The 24,467-nt window shown below is 45.0% G+C and overlaps 1 protein-coding gene across 1 annotated transcript in view; it reads left to right on the top strand.

The window, feature by feature from the left end:
- Positions 1–24,467, top strand: part of SMARCD2 (SWI/SNF related BAF chromatin remodeling complex subunit D2) — a 756,802-nt gene that overhangs the window by 228,979 nt on the left and 503,356 nt on the right. Inside the window, exon 4 of the mRNA XM_078645026.1 lies at positions 11,882–12,004. Within this exon, the coding sequence (XP_078501152.1) occupies positions 11,882–12,004 (123 nt within the window). The remainder of the gene's footprint in view (positions 1–11,881; positions 12,005–24,467) is intronic.

Below are 24,467 nucleotides of genomic sequence, written 5' to 3'. Positions count from 1 at the left end.
ACCTGCACTTCCAGATCCACACCGACCCGAAGACCACCCTCAGAGGCACCCTGATCTACCGACCCCCGGGACCACGCACACAATTCAGCGAGGACATCGCCGACTTCGTCAGCCCGCACGCCCTCCCCTCCGCCGACTACATCCTCCTGGGGGACCTCAACTTCCACCTGGAGAACAACAACGACCGCAACACCAGCTCCCTGCTCGACAACCTCGCCAATCTTGGACTCAAGCAGCTGGTGTCCACCCCCACCCACCTCGCCGGACACACACTCGACGCAGTCTTCTCCTCCAGCCCAGACATCGACTTCAGCCACGCCACAGAGCTTCAATGGACGGACCACAGCTGCGTCCACTTCACCTTCAAGAGAACGACGACCCACCACCACCAGCAACAGACCGCCCGCAGAAGCTGGAACAAGATCACAGCAGACCAGCTCGCCACCTCCCTGAGCCAGCACCCTCCTGCCAGCTCAGCGAACCCCAGCCAGGCTGCCGACAACCTCACAAAGTGGATCAGCATCTGCGCGGACGAGCTCGCCCCGCTAAGGACCCCGCCCAGCAGACCCGGCAGCAAGAAAGCCCCGTGGTTCACCGACGAACTCAAGAGCTCCAAGAAGAACTGCCGAGCCCTCGAGAAAGTCTGGAGAAGGGATCCTACACCGGACAACAGGACCACCCTCAAGCTGGCCACCCGGAAGCACCACCAGCTGATCCGCGCCGCCAAGAAAACCGCATTTAAGGACCGGCTGGACAACAACGCACACAACTGCAAGGAACTCTTCAACATCGTGAAAGAGCTATCCAACCCCAGCGCAGGAAACAACGACATCACCCCATCGCAAGACCTCTGCAACTCCCTCGCTACATACTTCCACAACAAGATCGCAGACATACACAACAGTTTCAACAACCAACCAACGCACACCAGGACCGAACAACCACCCCCCACCACCACCCTCCACGCCTGGACCCCGATCAGCACCGAAGACACCATCCAAACGATGAACTCCATCCACTCTGGATCTCCGACAGACCCCTGCCCTCACTACGTCTTCAATAAGGCCGACGCTGTCATCGCACCCCACCTGCGAGACATCATCAACACATCCTTCGACACCGCCACCTTCCCTGAGTGCTGGAAGCACGCCGAACTCAGCGCTCTACTCAAGAAACCCACAGCGGACCCCACCGAACTCAAGAATTACCGCCCCATCTCGCTCCTCCCATTTCCAGCCAAAGTCATCGAGAAGACCGTCAACAAGCAGATGGCCGCCTTCCTCGAGACGAATGGATCCCTCGACCCCTCACAGACCGGCTTCCGAGCCAATCACAGCACCGAGACCGCCCTCATCGCCGCCACCGATGACATCCGAACCCTGATGGACAACGGAGAAACAGCGGCCCTCATCCTCCTAGACCTCTCCGCGGCATTCAACACTGTCTGCCACCGCACCCTAGTACAGCGCCTCAGCAACGTCGGAATCCAGGACAAGGCGCTGGAATGGATCATCTCCTTCCTCGACGGAAGAACACAGAGAGTCCGCCTCCCACCGTACAAGTCAGAGGCATCCGAAGTCATCTGCGGCGTCCCTCAAGGATCCTCTCATAGCCCCACCCTCTTCAACGTCTACATGAGCCCCCTCGCGGCCATCGCACGCCAACACAACCTCAGCATAATCTCCTACGCCGACGACACCCAGCTGATCCTCTCCCTGACCAACGACCCAGCCGCCGCCAGAGCCGACCTGCACGAAGGGATGAAAGAGGTAGCCGAGTGGATGACGACCAGCCGCCTGAAACTGAACTCCGACAAGACGGAGGTCCTAATCCTGGGCTCTTCACCCTCTGCCTGGGACGACTCCTGGTGGCCTCCCGCCCTGGGCACCGCACCCAAACCGACAGACCATGCACGCAACCTGGGCTTCATCCTGGACTCCTCCCTCTCCATGACCAGGCAAGTCAACAACGTCTCCTCGGCGTGCTTCAACATCCTACGCATGCTACGGAAGATCTTCTGGTGGATCCCCACCGAGACCAGGAAGACCGTCACCCAGGCCCTCGTCACTAGCCGACTGGACTACGGCAACGCCCTCTACGCCGGTACCACCGCCAAACTCCAAAAAAGACTCCAGCGGATCCAGAACGCCTCTGCCAGACTCATCCTCGACATCCCACGAACCAGCCACATCTCCGGACACCTGAGAGACCTTCACTGGCTCCCCGTCAACAAAAGAATCACCTTCCGCCTCCTCACCCACGCACACAAAGCCCTACACGACCAAGGCCCGAGCTACCTCAACAGCCGAATCAACTTCTACGCTCCCAAACGCCACCTCCGATCAGCCAACCACGCCCTCGCCGCCGTCCCCCGCATCCGAAGAGCGACTACAGGAGGAAGGTCCTTCTCCTACCTGGCCGCCAAGACCTGGAACTCCCTCCCAACCGACCTGCGCCTGACCCAAGACCACCTCTCCTTCAGGAAGAAGCTGAAGACCTTGCTGTTCGAGCAGTAGCGGCACCCCCCCACCCCCAGCGCCTTGAGACCCTACGGGTATGTAGTGCGCTCTATGAATGTCATTGATTGATTGATTGATTGATTAGGCTGCAGGGTGGCAGCTGCTGAGCCTGCGTTGACTAGGGAATTATTCTGTAGCCTGGGTGTTACACACGAGCCCCCATCCTCCGTAATAGCCTCAGCCCCTGCCAGCATTTCTGTGCCTAAGTTTTGTCCAGCCTCATCAGAGCACACAGCCGGGGGTATTGACCCCCCTTACCACACAAAGAAGAGTCATCCGCGTGCTGTTGCTTCCCGTCCAGGCCCGCAACAAAGCTCTCTTTTTCGCACACCAAGGCTGCCCGACTGCTCCGATCAGGGATCAGCTCACTCTGCACTGCCAGCGCCAGCTCCAGCGAGGCCGCGGGAAAGGACATAAAACGCAACGCCTCATCTGACATCTGCGCGTCAAACTCGCTGCCTGCGGCTCCCGTCATCATCCGATTATCTCCGGAGCCCGGACTCGGCTCTCCCAGACCACCCGTGTTCCTACTCGTTGCAATGGCCATCCATGAAGGCAAGAGCGCCGGACCCGATCCTGGGACTGCAAAAGATTCATGAAGGGTAGGTTGCCGCATATTACCTTCTTTGCCCATGTCTTCGCTATTTTGGCGCTTAGCTCCTTTTTTGTTCATCTGAGCTTTTTCTTTCTTTTCTTTTTCCTTTTCTTTCGGCTTCTCACCATTCTCGGCATCTTCCGAGTTATCCTTCCTTGCGTTTCTTCGATTTTGGGTCATCGACCTTAAATTAGTGTTAAACGTTGCCACGCCAGGATCACTGGAGACAGCCTTGTCCCTTTCTTTCTCCTTCTGCGGTTCCTTCTGAGGTTTTGGACCTCGAGGGGCCATACTTTGCATCGAGCTCTACCACGGGCGTGGGATGCCTTTCTTCAGGTACTCAAACCAGCAAAGCACTCTTAACAGTCTGGGTTTACCTTCCACTACCCAGAGAAACAAACGCTGAGCCAGGTTCAGCGGATATAGCATACTAATTTTCCCAGACAGCAACAACGATCAGCGGCATTTTCCAAATCCAAATGTCCTGTAGGAGCGGGGAGAGGAGCGACTGCTCCCTACGGCCTGTAAGTGGCCATCTTGCCTCAGGGCCCTAGTTTCATTGCACCAGTGTTGGTTTTTATCATGGCTCTGCGTTTCTGGCGCGGAAAAGCTGCGTGTAAGAACTGAAGTCAGCGCGCGAGGGCGGCGTCTAAGTACTCCGGCGACGTCATCCTGGCGCCGACGACGGACGCGGAGCCGCAGACGACGCCTACCGACGCGCAGGGGTACTGTTACGCAAAAATTTCCGGATCCACACTGACGCCTGGGGTTATTCTAAGGTAAGGAATCTAATACTAACTACTGTTTCTTACAGATATATCGTTACCGAAGGTAAGTAACTTGTGCGTTTTGAACATAAAAAAAGTAGTCGTGTTTTAAAGTATGCAGATAGGAAAGTTTGTGAAAGCAGGTATTGTAGATGTTTTGTAAACATAAAAAGCTGCAGTGAGATATTAAAGTGAACATGTGTAGAAGGAAATGACGATTCTCCAATTATCATACAGAGAGAATCTTGATTTCATTAAAGACAACGGAGGCGGACATTATGCAATAACTTTTATTGCTGCCCAAGATATGCAGCCCTTTAAAGTGTAACAGTTACATCATAAATAAAACATTCCACACAGCATAGACAAGTGCCATAGCAACCAAATAACTTCCTCTTAGAGCTGCGAAGAAAATGACTGTAGCTTCAACTTCTTCCATCATATTAAAAGGTTTATAAAGAAGCCGAATCTGAAAGGAAAAAGAAAAAGGAGTAGTACTTATCTCGGAAGGTACAAAAGATTAAATGCAAAACGTTAAAAAGGACATATTAAATAAAACATCCACCAGGGAGTGGTGGGAGGAATAATGTCAGCCTCCGTTGTCTTTAATGAAAACAAGATTCTCTCTGTATGATAATTGGAGAATCGTCATTTCATTACAAGACCGGAGGCTACTTTATGCAAGTTTAAAGCTTTTCAATGCAACATTGCTTACATGTTCGACAGGTATAAGGTAAATTGAACAAAAGTTGAGGCATTTTACCAATCTGCTGCTTTAAGGATATCCGAAAGGGATCTCCCACCCCAAAATACTTTGCTAGCCATAGCGCCACGAGAGGAGTGTGCGCCAAACTTGGACAAATCTATTCCAGTTTCAAACATAACAGTTCTTACCCATCTAGAAATTGTTGCAGAAGAGATCGCCTTATGAGGTTTGACAAAAGAAATTAACAATTGGTTCTCATTGCAAGGTCTAAAACAATTCATTGTTTGTTCATATATTTTCATACAACTTACAACACATAGTTTTGGAGAATCCAAAAAATAAGGGTAAAAAATGTTCTCAGACATGGTCTTGGTTCTTTTCCAAATTTCGAACAATACTCCATCAGGGTAGTTAAATCTATTACATATTGTAGATGTTTTGTAAACATAAAAAGCTGCAGTGAGATATTAAAGTGAACATGTGTAGAAGGAAATCAAGCCTTATGCACGCAGAGTGAAGCTTGTGACAGAACTGGAGAGTACAGAATCACTGATTTTTCACAGCTTATTTATGTACATTGATGGCACTTCATTTAATGTAACCTAGTTTTACAATGGTGTTGCCGGGCAAGCACACAGTGTTTGTGGGGTTGGGGTGGATTTGTAACATGTCTTCTGATTTAGATCTTCATTTAGAACTCAGTGCCATTGTTGTAGTTGGGCTGACTAAATTCCATACCGAGAGCAATTTTATTTTGCTTCTATTGACATAACAATTGACTTGTCCTCGGCATCCTCCGACAAGAACACATCAACCAACACCTACGAAGACTCCACGGAGAAAAGATTCACCTTCAAGATCCTCACCCACGCCTACAAATGCCTACACAACAACGGACCCAAATACCTCAACGACAGGCTAAACTTCCACGTACCCAAGAAATCTTCTGATCCTCCAACCTCGCACTGGCCGAACCCCCCCCCCCCCATACCCACTTCCCCCAGCGCCTTGAGACCCTCACGGGTGAGGAGCGCGCTTAAAATTCCCTGATTGATTGGAAGCCTTTTTAGGCTCTGATTCTAATGCGGTTTAAGGGCTTTAGGACGTACTACATGAATATGTTAATGAGGGGGCATTGGACAACTTGCTCCCTCACTCTACTGATGCTGGATTGTACTTGGATCTACCAAATGGTAGAGGGTTGGGCACGTCTCCAGAGTTAGAATCGCCACAGAAGAAAATGCCTACTTTGTGGTAGTTATCCACAGGGCATCAGAAACTCTTGGGTTACACTTGCCTATGTATGTATGTATCATGAATGAAAATCATATTTCTATACCTCAAACCTAGACTCAAGGCAGCGGAGCACTGTTCATGGTGAAATGTGCCTATATTAGAAGCAAAAGTTAATTAGTTAACAGAAATATTTGTGCCTGGGCCTGCTATGTCGGAGTCGTTGCTGCAGTTTAGTAATGCCCTAACAGATACCCTAATTGCTTTTAGGATGAAGCTACACGCAGCTCCTCCAGTCACTCGCCATGGGTAAAGATTACATAGATGTGCTCTTGGTGAACCTTCCTTTCCCACCCAGAATCTGACACCAGTAAGCTTAGTGATACAGGCGCCCATGAAAAGTGTCAACCCAAAAGCATTCCCTTCTTCACCGGAAGATAGGGAATCTAAGCATATTGATGCCTTAGGCAAGAGATTACTATGATCCGCCTGTTAGGACATAGGGTCCCTGAATGCGGTCTGCCTTCTAGGGGATTGTGCATATGCTCTTAAGGACATGGCCAGTGAGATTTTGCTGGCTGTTCCTGATGAATTCAGAGCAGCCTTTCCCCCAAACGATTCAGGATGGTCAAAATGCTGCCAAATCATTATATCAGGCCAGCCTTGATACAACGGACTGTGTGGGTCGCACCATGGGCACCAATGTTGTGATTGCGCATCTCGCCTGGATGCGCTACTAGGTTGTCCGGCGTTGTCACAGCATCTCTAATGACCATGTGCTTGGATGGATCCTGGCAATTTGGGGGAAATGCTGATTTGTCACTAGACCTCTTCAAAGATAGCTGCATATGGCCTGCTTGCTAGGCTTGCTCTCACTAGTCCGTCAGTTTCGTCATCAGTACAGATGTTTAGAGGTTAGTCGTGGGTCTCACCTATTGTCAGTCTTCTCCCCGTTCAGGACCCAGACTTTTCACGGCTCCAAGGAATGCAGCAATGGCAGAAGCGGGGGCACCACCAGGGACAGCAGTCTTCCACCTCCTGCTCGCCCCATGCAGCTGCTACCAAGCTACTTTGATTTTCCTGTGCATACCATTAACAGCCAATAGGGAGCAGGTTTTGATTTTTCTTACCTGGTTGGAAATCCATCATTTTAGATCGGTGGGTGTTGTAAATTGTTCTTATAAAGTATGACCTGCCATTCGTTTAATTCCCCTTGTACCACTGAATCCCACCCCTCCCTACTTAAGTTTCTGCCAGCAGATCATGCTGCTGCCCTGCTGCAGGAATTAAGTTTCCTTTGTCCAAGATGGCCATTGACAGGATATCAAACTCAGAAATGAGTGAAGGGTAGCACTCCTGCTGCTAGCTTGTGTCCAAGAAGGATAGAGGGCTCAGGACGATTTTTGGACTTTGCCCCTTGAATGCCTTGTTACAGAAGGACAAATTCAGAATGCTCACTATATATCAGATTCTTTCTGTCCTGGACACAGGAGAATAGATGGTATCCTTCGACTTACACAATGCATACTTTGATGTGCACATCCTGCAGTCAGGCAGATGATTCCTTTGGTTCATGGAGGTGGGTGCAGTTCCAATTTGCTTTTCTACCCTTTGATATCACTTCTACCCTCGGATACTTAAAAACGTGAATCAGGTCTCAGCCCACCTTCTCAGGTAAGGTATAGACCTATTCCCGCACGTCGACTGCGGTCTCTGCTCAAGGCAGGCTCTCCGCAGTCAGAATCAGGCCATCTCTGAAGAATAATTGCCCTTCTGTCATCCCTGGGATATCACATCTACAGACTGAAGTCCAATCATCACATCAGACTCAGACACTTTTTACCTCATCCTGGCCATGGCATCATTTAAAGCCTTCTCAACACCTCAAAGAGCCCAAGATGTGCCCTAAAGCCTATAAGGCCTAAGTGCATAATATGCATAAATTAGGCTTTCCAACCATGAGACAGGTATGTCTGCGGTAATAGGATTCAAAGGTGCCTTTTGCTGCATAGGCTGAATCACCCTTTATATTTTTGTAATGGCCTGCTTTGAGTATAAAAACTCATATTCCCATACGTTGGTTTAGAGAAGGAATAGAAAATATATATTTGTAAAGGATCTACTAATTAATAACAGTCTAAATCATTGGTGAACCTAGATTTTTTTGTTAAAATGCCCAAAGATAATTTCCACAATGGTTGCACATGTCTGCCTAAGCCTGGACAGCCTTCCACCAGGATTTCGAGTCTCTCATCCTGTACAGTGGGCTCGTAAATTTCCTGGGTCCATTGGTGGCATTTTCAGGTTCTGAAAAAAACTTGCCCAAAAAGCAGTAAAGGAATTGATCACCCTAAATAAAAGTAAATGTCATTCACTGGGGTGTTATGGGGCTGTGGGCATATATTCCAGCTGGTAACCTTCAAAAAGTTGAAAATACATTTTTACACAGGCTGTTAGCGACCCCCAAAAGCTCGGCCAGCCTTATTGTTCACCTGGATGTCGAGCTTCCTTTCTTAGAGGATTTAGTTCAGGTTGCACCACTCCTTATTTGGCTTACGATCTGGCATTCAAGGCTTACTAGCTTCTCTTGTTCAGTCATTAAAGACTGCTTAAGAGAGGACCGAGCCTTTTCCATTCCTTGGCTTGCCCATGTTAAAAAAGGTTTTGTAAACATCGGTCTTTCAAACCTTTTCCATTCCCCAAACGAAATTGTTAACAGCTCAAAGCTCACAGTCAAAACTCAGTTTTGCCCATATAAAAATGAAGCTAGATTCCTTAAAAAACAACAGCTGAGCACAGTCCAGCGTTATTTCGATTTAAAGCGTGGGGTAGGGGTGGAACGCTTCTTAACATGTTTCTCAAATCGCGAACATAGATTTTATCTAACCACTTTTAGACTCAGCACTTTGCACTTCATGAAGGTTCTCGGTTCTACCCCCCGCTCCCCGCCCCCGTCCTTGTGACTATACCTCTATTCAAACACTGGCACATTTTATGCTTTTCTGCAGTTTCTATGTATGTCCGAGACAACAATAATATACATTTTACGTACCCCGGGTCTAAGATCCTATAAAGATTGTCTGCATCACCTTCAACTCTTAGATAACGAACATTGTTGTTTTGCTGTAATTACCTTTGTATCCCACGCTCATAATTTTAGGAGAGGGTTAAATAACGTCTCTTTATCAACTCAGGTATTTTTATGTTTTTCTTCTTGTACTTATTTTATAAGCACTGTTTTCGTGATTCTTATAGTGCTTGTTTTATAACTGTTTTATTATGGTTTTTCGATGTAATGTATTTATGGCTCCCAGCCAAATAAAATGTTTTGACTGACTTATAACTCAGTTAATCTTGTCTCATCCTATTTTCTAGACAATTGTAAATGTACATTCCCAATGTGCCTATCAGAAGGTGTGAGAACTACCTTCTAAGAGCTACTAATCAAAATTCCTGACAAAGTCCACTTATTATATAGTTGCCAACATAAAGCATTGTCGCCCATAAAATACAACTTTCTAACTTCCGTTTAGGATAGAGAACTATCCGACCACTGCAAATATGTCTATCCTACCCATCAGTTGAATCTCATTAGTGCCTGCTTGAAACAACCCCTACGCCCCTCCCCCAAAGTTCTAAACATGTAATTCTTCTGCATGTCTATGCACTCTTTGGGGTTGACCGCTTCCTCCCTGCTGACAACCTCTCTGCAATCCCCATTCCTGTGTACACCCCCTCATCTTCTCAAGAGCCAGTGAGGTTGGTCCACAACTGTTCCTTTTTGCAATGCTTTCAACCAGCCTAGCGTCTTCCTCTGCTCTCTAGTTTATTGTCTGTTACGCCTGTCAAGGTACGTAGCACCAAGACAGTTCCATCTCTAAGTCCTGGGAATGCTCGAGTCCTCTTATAGTTCACACATTCCTCCATCCCTTCTCAATCACTTTCACAGGTTTAAAACAAATTGTGATTTTCCTTGATGTATAACTTTTAATCTTGCTGGGTAAAGTAACATATATAGTGAAGCTGAATTGCTCTCAATTTCTGATGCTCTTCTTGAAAGGATTACACTACAGTTGAATCCTTTTGGAGTAGTCGAGGAAAATTAAAATCTTAAGAGTTTCAACTTACCTTCCTGCTTTCCTGCACTACTTTAAGGTATTCTTTCCGCAAAATGTATGGCCCTGATGAATATGGGGCAAAGAGGGTCCCCCGGCTGTGGCCTGGGCACCAATAAGTTGTGAGCTTGTTCTAGGAAAGAGCATGTGCAAAGTTCCTTTTCTGGGTACCAGCATCTATAGCAATCTAGAAGCAATTGAATGGGGGCAGGAACCCTGATTGCCGTCCGTGAGGTTATTCCTTCGGGATCTAGGTTAAGCATCTTCTGACCTGTGTTTTAGGATCATGTGGCACCGGTTCTTGAAGATGAACTTGTGAGTACTGTGTGGGATCGTCCTGGCCTTCTGCCCTAGCCTTTGTGTGCCTGGCCAATCTATCAATTCGGTCTTGCTGTCCAGAGCCCGAGGCCTTGTTGTTGTCCATGGCTGTGGCTAGGATACATTGTCTTATTATTTAACGTAGCCATTGGTGCCAGAGCACCCACAGCCACATCACCATTTCAGCCTCGCGTATACTGTTAGAACTGATTCACTATTTGGATGCTGAGCATTTCCTCACAAGAGCGGGAGGAAATGAAGGCAGTGACCAAATTCTGTTCGCCATGGCAGGACATCAGAACATAGGCCGCCCACTCCCCCGTCACAAAGCCGGGACCTCCAAGGCTGTCACCCCCACTAATGGTGCAGTGTCTTGCGCTGTCCCCAGGGTGACCCCTCACCTCTGGTCAAGAATTTTTCCTTCCTTAAGGTTGCCTGTCGAATCAGCAAGGAGAACAGACAGAGGGAGCCAAGCTTGGAAGGTGCATGGCTCACAGGAGGAAAAGGGAGGAACACACTGCTCCAGTCAGCTTTCCTGGGTGTTTCCAGGATTCTGTACAGACCTTCGTTTGAAGCGCACCAGAAGCGCGCCAGCCGGCGAGAAACGAGTTATCTCTGGCAGGTGCAAGAACACTTCTGTGTTACATCCTCAGTGCCCTCTGGCCCTCACATGGCAGGAAGTCTTCCTGGTGTCTGAACTGGCCTTGTCCCACACTTCTATGGTCCAGCGGCGGGTTAGCAGCTCGATTCCTTCACCGCCACGGCCTGGAATCCACATCTAGGCCCGTTCCACGTCCCAACTCCGACAGCAGGCCGCAGCTTGAGGAGGGATGCATAATTCCCTCACAGTAAGGGGAAGCCCTTACATTCCTTTTTGTACATACTTTGTTGGATCGATATAGCCACGGTCCAGTGCCGCAGACACAATATGTATTGAGGGAGCCCCACAGAGAAGAAGGGATTACGACTATGATGGGTGACTTCAGTCAGCAGGGAGCTCCCTTAGCTCGTGGTGCATGTAGCCTGGTTGGAACTTTTAGGGCTAGGTACCCTAAAAATAGCAGCATCCTCTACTCTGGCTAGTCAATACAAACGGTGCTTTAAAATAGATTGCAAATGTTTTGCCTCTGTTTTGTTGTTGAACAGAGATTTTTGCATTCAAAGTTTTTTACAATGTTTGAAAAGTGTTCTGGGATCCCGCTGGACTCGCAGGATTTATACTCCTGGCAAGGTGACACGACGAGGATTGCCAGGACAGAGATCATCTGTGACAGGTAAGAAGCTTTTCCTTATTTGCTTTCAATTTTCTAAATAAATAGTATGCTTGATATTTGCCTAGTCTTAAGTGGCAGACTATGAGTTCTGGCAATACTGAAATGAATCAACTTGGACTCTGACAGGCAAGGTGAGAAAAGGTATCTCATTCATCTCTTTTGAAGGGGTCTCCAACTTGAGCCCCTAGTTGAACACGAGTTTGAGATAGCAGGACAATTAATCAAAGACTCTGCAGTTACAGCCAGGTATGACCACCTTTTCTTCCAACCTGACAAAGCTGTTTGACAAAATCTGGAATTGAAAAGAGAATCTGGTTTGTAGTTTGTTTGAATTTCGCTCATTTTGTTTTCAAGATACGAGATCTTGTTCCGGAATCTCAAGCCTACATGGACTTGCTCGCATTTGAACGCAAGCTGGACCAGACCATCGCCAGGAAGAGAATGGAGATACAAGAAGCAATCAAGAAGCCTCTGACGGTAATTTCCGTCTTGCATTTTCTTGTATTTAATAGGATTCTCGAAGTCATGTAAGCTTCTGTTTCACCAGTCTGTTAATATAATCATGTCTATAAATGGCAAACTTGAATATAATTTTATATATGTATATTTGTATATATACATATATATACACATGCGAGACCAATCCCTATCTCACTTAATGAAGGCTCTCAAACTCTTGAGTTGCTTCCGCAAGTATATTTGTTCGCAATTACTGCTGCCCACCATTAATATGTTTCGGCCATCTCTATGCCCCTAATCACAGCGCAGAGGTGACATTTTTGTTTCGCTATTCCATCACCACATGCACAGTATACCAAGAATTAATAAAATGAAAGCTATGACAATTCTCTTTTTCTGGTCTCGAAGGCCCAACATATTATGTTGGATTCATGATTTAGAAGCAAGATAAAATAAAATAATGCAGTGACAGAAAACAATATGTAAAAAATCAATTTGAAAAAATCAATCGAGAGAAAAGACAATTTATTAATTGTCAGCCAGGTGCAATAGTTCAATAGTTGAACATGCTTGAAGAATATAACTATATTTCCCATTCCTCAACTTCTTCTGATTATATGGCTTGATAATTCTGTATGTATTACTTTAAGCCAGTAATAACCACTCAAATCTATAGATTTGTTAAGAAACTAATTTTCTTCCCTCTCGTTTATTGTTTTGTTTCTTTTATAATAGTACATTTAAATTGTCAAGCGTTCTCCGCTATCATGTTATAGGGCCCCAGTCGGCTGCCCTCACTCTATAAACTATGACAATTCTCTACTCTTATATCAAATACCCTATATAATATGTTGAATGCATTACTCATAAAATAAAGAATAAAGACAATCAATATTAAAAATCATCAAGAAGCAATACAATTTATCACTAAGCATTAAAGTGCAAACGTGTGATAATGTGACATGCTTGACATCATTTTCTCAAGCCTCACGAGGCTTCCCTTACGATTATCAAGCATAGTCACTACATTAACATTCTTCGACCTCCTATGAACAGGGAGTCCAACTCAATCATGATCTATTTAAGGTGAATGTACATTTCTTCACCTACATTTATTCCTCCCACGCTTATTATCTTGACTTCAATTCCCTTAACTTCCTTTCTCTATCACCCCCTCGTGCCATGCCTACGTTTTCTCCTTTAACTTCTTCTTACTATGGCAGATTTTCTAAAGCAATATACCCTTACAGTTGCAGGATATATAGGGCTTGTATGTTCACCAAAAACTAGAGGTATCCAGAATCAACAGCTGCAGCTTGCAATGGTTTTCATTGTGTATCGGGTATACAGCAAATCATTCGGTAAAATATAAAGAGGGAAAAGTAGTTATCAAGGAAACCTATGTGTTTCCGAAATGGGAACAAGACTTGAGTTTATAAGCAGTGGTTATTTGCACATCCCTGAATTTTTGAGTGCCCATACTACCATGTGACTTAGAGGGCATTTTTCAAATTTTACTTCTTTTTTTAAACACTGTCTTACATTTGGAAGGTGTTTGAAAAAAGAGAGAGGAACCCCTTGGAACTTTCAAGGGAAGTGAGGTTATCCAACCAGTGAAAAAGAGATAATTCCCTTGAAGATGATTACAACACAAGCTAAAGCTTAGCCTCAAAGAACATTCTCTCTGTAAGAACTCATATAGGCACAGAAGTGAAAGGATTAACAAATTTATTAAACTCAAAATATAATTAAAAACAATTCATTAACACATTTTATACAGATTATGGTGCCTAAAATTTTTGGGGGGGAACAACAATAACACTTGTATTGTGACCTGCACAAAACAAAAGACAGACAAAGGTTTGTAAAACACACAAATGGTAAAATACAAATTGTACATTAAAAGAAATCCCAGTTGTATACACCACTGTTTTATCACTAGAGATTGTTAGATATAAACGTTAATGGTGTAGGTTTTAATTGTACTATACAGATGCGTCGACGCGTTTCGGTGGTTTCGTGTAATTGTAGTCCACCTTTATCAAGACATTCTTTGGTTGTCTGTCGTATTTGAGGGGTCTGTACAATTTCCCTATTGATAAAGTCCTTGAGAGTCTTATTAATCTCTGAGGTACGACGTTTTTGTGAAAGTTGTTAAAATTCGGACGGTTCTATTTAGAAAAATTATGATGACAATCCTCCTGTGGGAGTCATTTGGGAGTACATTTGGAAGGGACAAATGCAGAAAAAGACAATTGGTAATAACACTTGTTCTAATATTCAGTGTTTCCCTAAGTCTCCCGATACAAATGGTCCCTCACTTGTGTGGGTAGGCCTAGTTCTCGTGATAGGAAACGGCCCAAAACGCAACATGGACACATCACATTTTTCCACTGAAAACAGACCCTTCTTTGCAATGTGCATAGCTGTAGGTTTTGGGCCCTAGCTCAGCCGGCGCCTAGGGAAAGCTAACAAACCTGTACATTTTGGAATACTAGACACCTAGGGAAATCCAGAATGGGGTGACTTGTGTGACTTTTTCCAGGTGCTGTTACACAGAATCCCTTTCAAACCTCAAAGGCTGTCTGAAAAACACATTTCTGTGATAGAAAGTTCTGGAATCTGCAGGGAGCCACAAACTTCCACAGACCCAGCATTCCCCCCTGGTCTCCTGATAAAAATGGCATCTCACTAGTGCTCGCCATGGGAAACGGCCCAAAAAGCAATGTGGACACATTTTATTTTTCCACGGAAAACGGACCCCTTTTATTTATTTATTTTTGCAAGGGCCTAGCTGTGGATCTTGGTCCCTAGCTCAGCCTGCATCTAGTGAAACCTAGCAAATACTTAAAAAAAATAAATTAAACACCTATGGGAATCTAGGAAAGGGTGACTAGTGTGGCTCTATCCATGTTTTTAAGCCAGAATCCCCTGCAATCCTCAAAATTTGGCTAACAAAACAAATGTTCCTCACTTTTCTGTAATAGTAAGTTGTGGAATCTGCAGGGAGTCACAAACTTACACCCACCCAGCATTTACCCAAGTCTCCCAATAAAAATGGTACCTCACTTGTGTGGGTAGGCCTTGTGCCCGTCACAGAAACGCAACATGGACACATCACATTTTTCTACAGGAAAACTGACCCTTGTTTTGAATGTGCCTGGCTGGGGATTATGGGCCCCAGCTCAGCCAGCATCTAGGGAAAGATAGCAAACCTGTACATCTTGGAACACTAGACACTAGGGATACCCAGGATGGGCTGATATGCATGTCTCTCACTATGTTTTTTTTACACCGAATCCCTTGCTAATCGCAAAATTTGAATAACAAAGCACATTTTCCTCACATATCTGTGATGGAAAGTTCTAGCATCTGCGGGGAGCCTCAAACTTCCTCTCACCTACCATTCCCCCAATTCTCCAGATAAAAATAGTACCTCTCTTGTGTGGGCAGGCCTAATGCCCTGTACAGGAAACGGCCCAAAACATATTGCGGAGACAACAAAATTGTCTATCACAAAACGAGTTGGTTCTGTAAGGGGGTAACCTGAGTTTTTGGTCCTTGGTTCGGCTACCATCTAGGGAAACCTACCAAACTCAGACATTTCTGAAAATTAAGTACCTGAGCGAGTACATGGAGGTGTGGCAGCGTGGTACCCCCTACGTTTTCTTTCTCCGAATCCCCAGCAAGTCTCAACTTTAGCTAGAAATATCACATTTTCCTCACATTTCTGTGTGGTAAAGTTCTGGCATCACTGGGACGGCAAAAATGTCCTACTACCCAGCATACCCCCAGTCTACACGCACCGCCAACCAAGCACTGGTCTAAACGCACCACCAGCCAAGCACCAGTCCTCAAGCACCTCCAGCCAAGTGCCAGTGTACACATTCCGCCGGTCAAGTGCCAGTCTACACGTACCTCCAGTCTACACGTACCGCTAGCTAAGTACCAGTCCACACCCACCGCCAGCCAAGTGCCAGCCCACATGCACTGCGAGCAAAGTGTCAGTCTCCGCACACCGGCAGCCAAACACCAGTGCACGCACACCTTCGGCTGAACTCTATTTCACACACATAAACTTTCCCTGGTGTCTAGTTGGTTTCTGTCTTTCTTGGGGGCAGATCAACCAAAAAATATGGCTGATCTTCCCTCCCCTTGGGGTTATGCAGGGGGACAGAGAAGGCCACAATATTGCCCCAAGGGGCAGCTCCCCAACATAAAAATACATAAAATCCCTGGTGTCTAGTGGCTTTCTGCCCCCCCTTGGGGACAGATGGGCCTAAAAATACACACAATCTGCCCCGGGGAGGGGGTGCAGAACAGGGTCAAAATATTGCCCTCATAACGGGGAGTGCCCCTTGCCCACGGGGCTGCTTTCCAATAGACATATAAGTAAAATCCCTGATTTCTATTGGCATTCTGTCCACTTTGGGGGCAGGTGGGCCTAAATATGAGGCAGATCTGCCCTGGGGCGGGGGGCAGGAAAGGGGCAAAATATTGCCCTCATAAGGGGGAGCGATTCTTGCCCAAGGGGCCGCTCCCCAACATATAACTTTGTTGAATCCCTGGTATCTACTGGCATTCTGCCCCGTGAGTCTCTGCCCTCTTCAAACCCTCCTCTGAGGAGAAAATACTTGTTTCTCTTCGACAGTAGGTAGTTTCCAGCACACCCTGGCATGTTTTTGATGATGTTGGCACACACACGTGTACTGATGTCATCAGATGCTGCAGGTGTAGTTGGGGGTGGCAGCGGAAGCACTCCCGCTGCCATCCCCAGTGAAGGCCTGTAGATGGGCGGTCCACGGGGGGAGCGCCAGTGCTTTCCACTGTGGGTCGGTTCCAGGACGGATCATTTCCATCCTCAGCACATGAGCACAACAGCTGAGTATGGAACCATTCCGTCCTCAGCACTGAAAGGGTTAATGACTCCATTGGAACCTTCCCTACACCTGCTGCACTTAATAGAGCCTTTGCTCTTAATTAATCAGCTGTTCTCTTGATTTCTGGACTAATGTTCACTAAACTATCCCTCAACGATGTAGCTCTACATAAATGTATTCCTGGTTTACTTGGGACAGGGTTGTTTTTAAAAAGGTGCCAAGGTTTTTGTATCGTCCTTCTTATTTTTATTTCAGCTTTATTTAAAGTAGGAATAAGCCTGAACTGTTGTTTCATTTTCTTTTTTCTTGTATGAAATAAGATCTTTCTTTTTCGATTTATCTACTTTCAAAGTTGCCTCCTCTAGGAGTTTTCGAAGGTAACAGCTCTGTTCAAATCTTTTAATCCTGTCATTCTAGGCTACCTGTAATTGTTTTGTCTCACTACAATTTATTTTCATTCTTATAGCCCCTCCATACAGAATACTGTATTTTGAGCTTCTTGGGATGTAATTGCCCGCATGCAGCAGGGTATTTCCTGCCGTAGGTTTTCCATATGTCCTTGTTTCCAGATTAATATTGCTGACATATACTGCAAGATCCAAAAACACTACGTTCTTGTTACTTATCGGGCTTGTAAACTGGGGATTCAAATTATTCACATTGATGGTATTCATAAAAGAATCAGCACTTGACCCTCTTACACATTACAAACACGTAATCCATGAATCTAGTCAATAGAACTCTGGATACGCACTTATGTGGCTAACTTCGTGCCTGCATAATAGAACCTTTCATGTTTGTGAGGAGACCACTTTGTCAAGCAGGTACCCTCTCAACTGTGGGGTCCCTGAAGGGTCCTCACTGGGCCCAACAATGTTGAATCTGTATATCATCTAATTGGCGATAAACATAAACAGCCATTGTTTCTCCTCAATATCCTATGCTGATGACACTCCTATTGTCATCTCCCTTTCCCACCAAACAAAAAAAACCTCACACTTGCAAAATCGTGCCCGATATTATCTTCTCCTACCACCAGCCCACATGCAAATTTGCATAGCCGGGGACAAAGCAGGTGCCCAGAGTTGTCCCATGGATCTGCTTTTAATGCTGATTTTTAAACATGAATACATTTTTGGTTAAACTCCATTCAGTCATCTCCAAGAGCTTTTGTGTATGTCTAACACCACTCAAAGTTCTGGCACTTAAAAAATGTTTCAATGCTCTCACTCCTCCACTGTGATGAATACTTGTATATCTTGATGTCCCATATAGAGGTATTAATAAAAAGTCCTCTTCCCCTGAACCATCAAACATTCTTTTCAGGAATTCTGTTGCCTCCTTAACATATGAAGGTAAAACTTTCACATGATCCCTTAAAAAAAATCAACATATATACATGTATTTTCAAAAGTACTTCCAATCGCAGCTATGGTTGAGAGTCCTGGTGGTTCTGTCTCATTTTTATGAATTTTAAGGATCAGGTGAAAAAACAGGCATTCTTGGATGGCCATTCCTTAAGGGAAGATAGTCTTCAAGATTAATAAAATATACATTTGTAATAATTCAGTTGTCTGTACGCTTCCTTTGTATACATTGCAAAAAGCCAGATACAATGTTCAAGCCATTGTCTGATTCTCTGATTACATAATCCATCTGGTTCAGCTCCTCCATCAAATCCTTATATCATTTTGTTGATTGTTGGTTTTTTCCTGTTTCCACTATTCATTCTGTGTTTTTTTCAAATCCTGAGTAACCTTTTCCGAGAATATATCTCTTAAATCCTTTATAATGGTATAAACAGTAAGGTAGGTTTAAACATACTGTTGACCTCGTCGTGAACATCCAGTTTTAAAGTTTCTATTTCATCTCCTTCCTATATGTCCTGTACCACTTACAGCGTTTCATTTTCTAACATCATCAGTTCTGACATCAGATTAAGGTCTGGGATCTTTAAGCTCTCCTCTTGTTCTGTAGAATGTATTAACATATATTTCTTCTTTTCCTACTTCGCTTAGTATTTTACCAATTTAAATTTTCTGTAAAATTAGTTGAATTTAGTCTCTGGACAGTGTGATAAACCTAGTGACAAAAACAATCTGTTACTCTGCCTCTGTTAACATTCTACCCATTACGTTTATTATTGATTTAGGGGTTTTTAGCCACGACTTCTTTCTCCATTTATGTTGTTTCGTGCCAATTGATTGTCCCTTTGTCACATCCTCCTTACCTTCTTTTCCTATGCCTTCTGGATTTCCCTGGGATCTCTAATTTTGCCTTCTGTCAGTTCATAAAAAATGAAGGTTATATATTAGTGCTGGAGGTGATGTTCTTAATCCGCCTACTTCACCTTTTTCCTGGACAGTATCCAGCCCCGAGCTCCCCTCTGAGCTCAGGTATGTGTTGTTCGATTCTTGTTTTTCTCAATTGCTCTCCATCAACCTTTGTCTTAGCAAGTTGTCAAACTTTCTCGCAGATGTAAAGATCTGACCTCTTTCATCATTCAACTTGTCACGTTTGAATTTCAGTGATTTTGTTCTTTTTGCTTTGCTAGTCTTTCCTTCATTCCGCTCAGGAATGTCTTTATCAATGTTTGATCCACTTCGTTTGCCAGTTGAGTTTTTCTATTTTCTTCACAAAAATCTTCCTCTCTGTTTTGGCATACATTACCAGTATTTCTAACGTGCGATCTGATGCTTCTATATTGTTTGCTGCCCATTGCTTAAATATTTATAAATGTAGCTTTTTATTGTTTGGCGCTCTCGTTATTCGCAATCCATGAGAAATTCATCAGGCATCCATATACTTTTGGAATAGAATGCTCTCCCACTGCTTGGATCGCTCACTCTTTGACAGCCTCTCCAATTTTTCAATTTTGTCCTGAGATCTTCATTTTTGGGGCTCGTTTTGCTGTTTGTAGAATCCCCATTCACATTAATTCCTTGATTCTCCTCCTCAAATATTTCTTTGCTGCTTGCTCTCAGTACCTCGATGGACATCTTGTTTCGTAACTTAAATAATAATGAGGCTCTCGAACATTCAGTACTGTTTATAATATTATAACCCCTCTCCTACTATCACATAACTAGGTGTCTTCTAACACTCCGGTGTCTGATGTCTCACCTCCAGGCCAGCAGTCTCCTGCTATGTGGGGGGCTCAGCTGAAAACACTTCACTTTCTCTGTAATGGTGCCATTAAAGAGAAAGTTATATATATATATATATATATATATATACATATGTATATACATATGTATATATATATATATATATATGCAAAAAAACTCCAAGCGACACCACTTCCGGGTCAGACCACGGTCCGATCGGCGAGGGAACAAAGGAGACGGACCACCAGATGCGCTTCACAGGATATTTATTGCAAGGCTGTCGGTAGCAGAGGGCACAAAATGGCGCCATTAAAGAGAAAGTGATATATATATATATATATATATATATATATATATATATATATATTTATATATATATATATTTATATATATATATATACATATATTTACACACACATACATATATGTACATCTGTTGAGAAAAACTAAGGTTAAAGTAACGTTATAGTTAGGTAAAATGTTCAGTAACAACGTAACATTTTTAACTCTAAAAAACAATGAGGTTTACCTGTTATATTTATTGTCATCTCAAGTAACTTTAACTCATGCCCTAAGGTAACTTTAACTTGCACCCTCACCATGCAGTTGTCTCATCAAAGATTTCACTGCAAACGTTGCAGTGATATTATCAGTGATGTCATAGAAAATGGCATGAGTGATGTAATATGTAGGGTAATTATCAGTGCATGGGGAGGGTGGGAGATATAGGTACCTTAGGGCACGAGTTATAGTAACTTGAGATAACTATAACTAGTGAATTTCAGTGGTTTTTAGAGTTGAACGTGTTGAGTTGTTACTGAACATTTCATCTAACTATAACTTTACTGTTTTCCATGAATTTCGAGGTCTTTTTGTTTGTAATGTAAATTAATATTTGATTACTACTCTCAAATCCAACCCATCGTGTGCAGTGTGAGGTTGACCATAGGGCCTGGCCTGCGGCCTACCCTGTTGCAAAATCTCCTGAAGGCAGCCCAAACCCAGACTGTGAAGGGCATTCAGTCACGCAAAGTAGAGGGATGGGCAAAGTGCCTGGTCTGCAGCCAACACCCCGCACACAGCCATCCCCATGCTGTGTTTAGCCTTCAGTTACAAGGAACAACAAGGGAACCCCACTCACAACTAACCAGGGTAGTTAATGAATGTCAAGAAACAATGGTTCTTGTGGCAAAAATAATGTATAATAGTGATATTTATACTGCGCAATGGCATAAAAAATGGATCATATGTATGTCAGGCAAGGAGGAAACCGAATACACTGTGGTTGAGTATTTACAATTTTTTATCAATTCTTCACAAAGTTTTCACATATATACAGCAAATAGTGCTTAGTGTCCCCAGTGTGCATCGGAACCAAAAACAAAGGGCAAAATTTGTGACAACGGTGATATTTACAACTTGGTTTCTTTTATACGAGAAGCGATCATTTGTAAATAATAACAATGAATCTCGACACTGTGTACAATAGACAGCGCTGATGTAGTGATTTGTTTCTCTTTTAAGTTGAAGACGTTTCGATCCCTCTGTGGTTACGGAGTCTCTTCAGGACCTAATAGTGTAGGGACATCTGAAAGTTAAAGGGAGAGTGGTGTAAGCTAGCAATTACGGTGAGCTTATGTAATCTGTATGACGAACTTGGAAGGCCTTGAATTACCTCAACGAGTATGGATTAATATGCACAGCCATGTGCAAGAAATGAAGACCACCGGTAAGTGAAAAGAATAAATAGAATACTCACACTAGACCCAGCCGGGTGCTGCATGAGTGAGGGAGAGTAAAGAAATAAGTAGCAAAGTAGTAGCAAATAAGAGGGACACTGGTCAAGGCGAAATGCGTGTTTTTAATCTTACCTCAGTGTGGGGAAGCAGGGCGGGAGGGGCTGGCAATGGATGATGAGGCAAGGCGGATGCCAGTGGCTGGGCGACAGCCATATGTGGTGGAGGATTGGCCACAGGCCTTTGGTCAAGCGCCACGGAGAGTTGGCCACAGGGCCTGGCCCTGGGGACCTTACCCTCCAGGGTCATATGTATTTTAAAGCACAGCTCCCCCCCCCCGAGCCTCATTAGGCCCTGGAGACTTCATTGTCCAGGGCCTTAATTATTTTAGAGGGGAGAGAGATGGCCCCCGAGCCTTATTTGGCCATGGGCCAGGTCATTTTTAATTTTATTAAAAGGGAGGGGGGCTGCGTGACTCCCCCTTACCTAAGCCTTATTAGTCCCTGGGGACCCCATCCCCCAGGGCCATTTTTTTTTTATAGTTGGGAGGGGTCCATGTGGCATCATCAAGCCTTATTTGGCCCCATCCCGAAGACCACTACTTAAAATAAAACGTGGGGTGTGCTGCTTCCCTCCCGAGCCTATTATGGCCCTGGAGACCCCTTCCCCCAGTGCTGTATATATTAATTATTAGGGAAGGGGGCCGCACGGCCCCTGCTTCCCGAGCCTTTTTAGTCCCTGGGGACCTTATCTCCCTGGGGCAGTTATTTTTTGTTAAAGGGGTGTCCCGAGCTCTACGATGGCTGCCACTACTTCCTGGCTGCGTTGGTGGCAGCCAGGCAAACCTCACTTTGAGATCTGTCAGCTTTGCGGATCCTCTACAACGTGAAATAGACAATTTTGCTTACCCTCAATTTCTCCCAAAATTTTGAACTGATTTACACCAAAACACAAGATGCACTCTTTATGGGCCAAGATCTAGCTTTCTGTCAAATTTTGTGTAAATCCGTTCGGCTGTTTGGCTGTACAGTTGTCTAAAGTTCCAATAGAAAAATGAAATGGTAAAAACATGTTGTGTGCTTCCACTTTTTTTCTCGGGCCCGATTGACGGATCACCCCAAAACTATCAATGCACAAGCTAGTCAAAAAGTAGTACTTTTTTTGAAGGTTTCGTGGAGATTTGTCAAACTCAGACAAAGTTATTAGCAACACAAAAAATGCATGACCTATGGAAACCTGATCCTAAATATAACTACCCAGTGGTGACTACCACTGTTGCTAGTAGATGGTTATTGTTAGGACCTAGTTTCCATAGGAAAAGCGGTTTTTGATTTGAAAATATCTTTGGCCGTTTGACAAATATTCGCAAAATTTTCAAAACTAATGGGGCATTTTGGTCAGCTCTGGTCTTGAAAGTTTCGGGGTGATTTGTCAAGCGGGGGCCGAGAAAAAATGGGGGTCCCAAAACGCATTTTCTCCATGTTAATTTCTATAGGAAACTTTATACAAAGCTACAGCCCGAACTGCTGATCGGACTTACACCAAATGTGGCAAAAAGGTAGCTCTTGGTTCAGAAAGTGTTCTTTTTGCTAGTGGTGTCAATCCGTTCAGTTGTTTTTGATAAATTCAAAAATAAAAAGCAAACGATATCTGTCTGCTGCGGTGGGTCCGCGTACCGTCCGGAGCACAAGCTTTATTTTGATTGGCTGCCAACACTCCAAACCAAGAAGTGTTGGCAGCCATCTTCACAAGAAAAAAGGTTAAAAATTAAGAAAAGGGGGCAGGGTAGAAACACCCTGACCCACTAGGCCTGCTCAAGGGGTGCCACAGGGAACCCCAGGGTCAATAAAAGCATTAAAAAAAAAAATATATATATATATTCAGCTGAATTCGCGTAGGATCTGCGAACCTCACCATTTTTTAAATAAAATTTTTTTTTTTAAACAAAGCGTGGAGGCCTGTGCTTCGTTTTAATAAGCCCCCGGGTGGGCCAGGTCCCAGGGGCAATGTGGTAAAGATATGCGGGCGCCACACTGGCCACCGCAGCTCCGGAACCGTCACTTCACAGGGCTGTTTTAAAATAAAAAGAGTGGGGGACTCCTACCACCCAAGCCCCGGGGACCGCCACCTCTCCAGGGCTTCAATGTTTAGGTGCGGGGGGGACCTACAACCCACCCCCTGCAGCCCCAGGGACCGCCACCTCCCTGGGGCTAGCTTTAAAAATGTGGGGGCGCTTGAGCCCCATGGACCACCACCACTGCTGGACTTCAATTTATTAGGGCCCCCCCAAGCCCTGGGGACCGCCACCTCCCTGGGGCTACTTTTAAATACTGAGTGTGGGGTGGCTCGATTACCCCCACACTGCCCCTGGGCACCACCACCTCCCTTGGGCATTGAATAATAAAGATACAAGGGTCCATTGCCGACCCCTGGAGACCACCATCTCACCGGGGCTTTAAAACACTAAGGTAGAGGGGTCGCTTGGGCCCCTCCTCCAGGGGCCTTTGATGGCCCACCACCCCAAGACCTGCTCCAGCAATGTCCTGGGGTGCCTACCCCAGGACATTGCAGTTTGCAATGGCAGGGCAGCAGCAGTGCTCCCACCCTGTCATTGCAAATTTCTGCTAGCTTCATGGAAGCAAGAGTAGAAAAACTGCTCTCGCTTCTATGAAGCAAAGCAGAATTGCTTTTGGACAAAGGGAGCTGCATGTTTACAGATTCCAGTGTCCAAAAGCAATGCTGGCTCCCGCAGGAGGCA

The sequence above is a fragment of the Lissotriton helveticus genome, chromosome 5_1, assembly GCF_964261635.1.
Source record: "Lissotriton helveticus chromosome 5_1, aLisHel1.1, whole genome shotgun sequence".
NCBI classification, from domain to species: domain Eukaryota; kingdom Metazoa; phylum Chordata; class Amphibia; order Caudata; family Salamandridae; genus Lissotriton; species Lissotriton helveticus.
This window is presented reverse-complemented; position numbering and strand designations above follow the sequence as displayed.